The sequence below is a fragment of the Perna viridis genome, chromosome 13 (assembly GCF_037379345.1).
Source record: "Perna viridis isolate PV_CMFRI_1.1 ecotype Kerala chromosome 13, ASM3737934v1, whole genome shotgun sequence".
Taxonomy (NCBI): Eukaryota; Metazoa; Mollusca; class Bivalvia; order Mytilida; family Mytilidae; genus Perna; species Perna viridis.
In genome coordinates, this window is record NC_142457.1 from 27,735,993 (window position 1) to 27,741,507 (window position 5,515).

General features: G+C 32.7%; 1 protein-coding gene across 1 annotated transcript; it reads left to right on the forward strand.

The window, feature by feature from the left end:
• Positions 1–401: 401 nt before the first annotated feature.
• On the forward strand, positions 402–4,539 carry LOC148600190 (uncharacterized). Its single transcript, XM_088558453.1, has 4 exons — positions 402–485; positions 2,423–2,520; positions 3,349–3,456; positions 3,878–4,539. The coding sequence occupies exons 1-4, from the start codon at positions 483–485 to the stop codon at positions 3,963–3,965; spliced, it is 297 nt and encodes a 98-aa protein (XP_088414579.1). The 5' UTR covers positions 402–482; the 3' UTR covers positions 3,966–4,539.
• The last annotated feature ends 976 nt before the right edge of the window (positions 4,540–5,515 follow it).

Genomic DNA, 5,515 nt, shown 5'->3' on the forward strand with positions numbered 1-5,515 from the left:
ACGGCCAGTTTTCTAAAAAATACTGATCTGAATACAGAGAGGACTATATATGATATAAAAAAAAAAATTGCATCGTCTACATTTTGTATCTTTTCTAACCATAGGCAGTGTCTCAATTTTATAGACTGCAGCTGGTACTTAAGTTTATCCCTCACTTAGTATTGGATTTTTTTTGCATGAAATCTGGACGTTTTACAAATTATACCATCAAGACATTTCTTGCCTCGCTTCGCTCGGCTTATATTTTAAATGCACCCTCTCCCAACCTGAAATCCTGGACCAGCCCTTGAAATAAGTAATCTGAGCATATTGAAATGGAGTTATCTCTCTTATACAATATAATCAAGAAAGAGAATTATGGACAAACATCCAATGTACCGAATTGTCCCTTTTGTAAGCAAAGCGCACCTTTGACTGAGAATTTTTCTTTCCGACTACGTCACGCTTTCATTTTCTCAAAATTAGAAGCTGTCCACGTCAACATGGTAAGTTAACGTTTACAACCACTCTATCCAGTAAACAACATATTCGAAATGTGAAAATTATCTACCTTTTCAGTTTTGCTTCGTTTGTTTTCCCATAGTGCCTTCATTTGTTTGATTTGGTGTGGTGAATGAAATACAAATGTACACGTAATAAATAATTGAACCGGCTGATAATGTATGCATATGTTTACATGAAAGCCGTGCTCCTGAATTGGTTAATTTGACAATTTCAATTTTCAACTTCAAACATCCAGTACTGTAGACAAATACTGTAGATTTGAAATAAGATTTGACAAAATATAATCAAATTGAAATGGCATATTTTGACCTGGCTTTTTCTTATACATGTACATGTATGTGCAGCAAGAAAAGGTGATGATTTCTGCCATACCTAAAGATTGTTTAGGGGTCTGATATTGCCTTTGGTCATTGGCTGTGAAGACGTCTTCCAGAGGTCTTAGGGAGGGCAAGCTCCGAAACGTAGCTCTTAAGTATTTTTTGGTATTTTTTAAGCAGCAGATCGCAAAATCAAATAAAAAAAACAAGTGCTACGATATCACAGCTAAGGGAGGGCTGGCGTGCTTTATCATGACTATTTTCTGACTTTTATGACTTACATAAAAATGAAATTCATTCTGAATGAAGACTATAGTAAAAATAGAGGGGAACATAATTCCAACTTCACTGTAGAAGTTATTACATATCTTTTAAAGTCTAAACCAACACTTGTTTTCAGAACGTCTTCAGTTTATACTTGTAACTTTAGACATACTGAAGCTAATGCATGAACTATTTGTACATGTATAGGGCAGTTTGGCACATGAATTTTTAAAGACAATACCCAGGCTTTTAATTAAGAGGCGATACCAGGTACTTTTACCCTTCTAAGCTACTGAAAAGTACAAATGTACTTCCTGAATTTTAAAATTTCATATATGTTTATAAAAGTAAATGATGAAAAGTACTTCCTACAAAACCAAAGGTACCTGCATTGCAAAAAAATAATGAAACCCCTGAATACCATATTAGCTTTTTGGCTTGAGTATAAAACATGATTTTCCTCAGTCTTAAAGCAGAATTCTGATTTTTTAAAGTTGGATATTACTGTTTCAATTCTTTTACATGTAATAATGATTTTTCTTATTTCCCGTTTGTTTGCTGACCTTGTAAAATCTGGCATATGTTAATGAGTTTTACATTAGAAAGGCCATCTGAATTAAATTTTCTGATAAGCACCAAAAGATTGTAATGCATGAACATATACTTTAATATAGGACATTTTTCTAAAAAAAAAATGTACATTCCATATAAGGCCCCCAAAATATGTCTGTTTCCTGCTACCATACAATGTACATGTACATTCAATGTGTGTTATATGGTAGCAGGAAATGATTTTTACCTACATTTTTGTACATGTACCCTAGTTTTTTGTGCCTACCCTGAACATTTTATTGCTATTTTGGCTCAAGCATTGTTAAGGTCTAAATTGTTTCCCCATTAACTCAATATAAACTTTTATTTTGAAAAATAAAATTATTTACCTACAAGTACCTACATGTACATGTACCTACGTTTTCTTGCTGGTAACAGAAATCAAGATTATTCAGGGCTTTCATTACGAGGCGGTACATGTACCAGGTACTTATACCCTTCTAAGCCACTGAAAGGTACCTTCATTATTTTATAAAAGAAAGTGATGAACCCCCCTACAAAAGAAATGGTACCTGAATTGCAAAAATAAATGAAATCCCTGAATGTTTTCTTTTTTTTTTTGCCTAATTTTGGGGGGAAAATGTGGGACTGTATATTGTATATTTTCAAAGAGCAGGTGGAATGAGAAAAAAAAAAGATTTTTTGGTTGACAGCAGAACTACACATTTTTAAAGGAATTGAAGAAGAACAAAAAATACGTTTTTTATTTTTATCTTCTATTTAAGCCTGCCCCAGCAAGTGCAACCTCAGTAGGAGCTGGACGTAGTCCATCATCCAAAACAGTATCCCCTCGATCTGGAGGAGGATCAACAACAAGACAAAGGTATGTTAACATCAATATGTGTTTTAAAATATTGTTAAATTGTATATGATGATGAAGATTACTTTGAAAAGAAATCATTTGCGTTACTTTAACACTGGCCAATGAATGATAGTAGAAAGAATCAGAAATGCTTCTTCAATTTGCTAGGTTCTTACAGACCTGATTTTCTGCCACCTTAAGGCGGAATTCGGCTTGGTCAAATCCAGAATTTACCATTACGGTTCTTTGACTCCATAAAGTCAGGTCTGTTTTTAGTGCAGTGAAGTTCAAGCTCATATTTTCAGTATTTACACTTTAAAACAATACCAAGACTATTAAAATTGTGACTTTTGTATATCAATTTGCATTTAAGTTTTTTTTTAGTAGTTATATCTCAGCTGGAGGTTATGATATTTGTATACATTGTATCAATCACTTCCATTTGTTCATTACACTTTTCTGTAACATATTTCGGTATCTATTAGACGGAATTCTTAGATATTTGGTATATTACTTTTGCAAGATGAATTGTACTGGGTCCTTTCCAGATTCCTCACTTATCTAAATGTACATGTACATGTTTACAGTAAATGGTTGAGTGGGAGTATTTTTACATTGTAGCAGGACGTAGTGTGCAACATCTTGTTAGTAAGTGCATGTCTTCAAGTTTCTTTGCAGGTCTTGAGAGTTAGAAATTTACTTGAAATTATAAATGAACAAGAAGATACATGTACTGACAATTTATACATAATCAGCTGTTAACAATGGCAAAAAAAAATAATGATTTGTTCTAGTTATAAAATGACTATCAATATTTCCACCTCAAGCCTTCCTTCTTATCTTTTTCAGAAAGACCACAAGCTCAGCAGGAGGAAGAAGTAAAACTGTAGCAGGAGGTGGAAGCAGCAGTGCTGGCATGTGGAGATTTTATACAGAAGATTCACCAGGAATTAAAGTGTGAGTACGCCATTTTAAAAATTGCAAATGGAAATTGAAAAGTTTCTAGATACCTGATTAAAATCTGACAAGATACACTAGATGTTATCTTCATCACTTTACAGATAAATTATTGCTCAAAACTACGAACCGTGTGTCATTATTAGTGTAAACTTCAACAACATTACAGACAAAAATAGCAATAACTATATGGCTTTTGTCTTCTTCATTTATTGATTGTCTCCCTTGAGTTTGTTGAGTGTTTAATAATAATATAAGTCTTTTTTCTTGTAATGATTTGTCAGTCTGTCTGTTTTCCTACAAATTTACTCAAAGAATTTCACTTTCTAACAGTTCCAGTGTTAATTGTTTAAACTAACATACATGTGTCTGTGTTGGTGTAGGTTTTTTTTTTTTAAAGATTTGCTTTATTTTATTCCAGGGGACCAGTACCTGTATTAGTGATCAGTCTAATCTTCATTGCTTCAGTGTTCATGCTACATATATGGGGAAAATACACCCGAGGATAAACTGATCACACAATCTTTCATCACATATTTTTTACATTTATTCACCATTGGAAAAAAGGTCAAGTGAATAGACTCATTGAACTGTAAACATTTTACAAAATTAACTGTTGATGGCTGTTTTGTTGATGATATTTAACAGCGATGTTTTAAGCAGCATTTTTAATGATGTTGAATTTCTTTGTACGTGTATATAGATTAATTTAAATAACTCCACCATTTGAAACTCTTGAAGTTTTTGCATGAAAATATATAAACTATAAACCTCTATTTATTTAATGCAATTATGCATATCAACAAACAATTCTTATTACTTCTTAATTGGTAAAAGTTTTTATAAAAATTATAATACTGCAATACACACATGAAACCCAAGTGACATTCCAGCTTCAACCGTACTTATATTTTTATGGATGATAAACTTCATGTGAGGTGTAATACAGATAGATTGATATATTTAAGGTTACTGGTTGTTCTGTTTTGATATGTATGAGTATTATGTTGTTGTACGACTACTTCCTGTATGCTAGTCAGATTGACTATGACAATAGAATAAAATAAAAATATTTATCTAAAATTTAGTTTTTTTCTTGTCAACATCACTAGAATGTGGCCTTGTTTACCATTTGATGTAACTTGGGTTACAAATGTCTATATTTGGTATGCATTAGAACCATTTTTTCATGAAATCAAAATAAATTGTAATATTGAAAATTTCAGTGACAGTTTCAAATGGTCCCATGATTTTAACGACTATTTCATTTGAAATATTTGTTTTGATTTGAAAGATAAGAAATGCTTATGCATTTTTAGCTCACCTTGCCACAGGCCATGTGAGCTATTACCATCACTTGGCGTCTGTTGTCATCGTCCGTTGTTGTTCACAATTATACAAAACTCTTCTCCTCTGACACTACTGAACCAATTGAAACAAAACTTGGTATGAATGTTCCTTGGGGTACCTTGCATAGAACTGATGTGGGGATTTTTGATCTGTTGAAAAACATGGCCGTTGTTACTAAAAATAGAATATAGGGGTCAGACAGTAGTCTTTTGCATTTATCTCGAAAACCGTTAGGTTAAGCTAAATTCTGACTGGGAAAAAGTGTTCAGCATGATGAGAATTATCTCTGGTCAAATTTTGGCTTTGATTTGTTAAGCCATGTTGGAGTTATTGCCCTTTATCAACGATTTTTGTTATTTTTGATGTTATTTCTTTCAAAAATCTTCTCTGACTCGACTTGACTAATTGAAACCAAACATGCTATGAATGTTCCTTTGGGTATCGTGCATAGAACTGATGTGGGGATTTTTGATCTGTTGAAAAATATGGCCGCCGTTTCTGTAAATAGAACATAGGGGTCAGACAGTAGTTTTTTGCATTTATCTCCTAAACTGTTAGGTTATGCTAATTTCTGACATGGGTAAAATGTTCAGCATGGTGAGATCTATCTGGTCAAATTTTGGCTTTAATCTGTTAAGCCATGTTGGAGTTACTGCCCTTTATCAACGATTTTTGTTATTTTTGATGTTATTTCTTTCAAAAATCTTCT

Coding starts and splice junctions, on each gene's coding strand:
- LOC148600190 (XM_088558453.1), top strand. Junction 2,521..3,348: donor GGATCAACAACAAGACAAAG/GTATGTTAACAT, acceptor TATCTTTTTCAG/AAAGACCACAAGCTCAGCAG. Junction 3,457..3,877: donor GATTCACCAGGAATTAAAGT/GTGAGTACGCCA, acceptor ATTTTATTCCAG/GGGACCAGTACCTGTATTAG.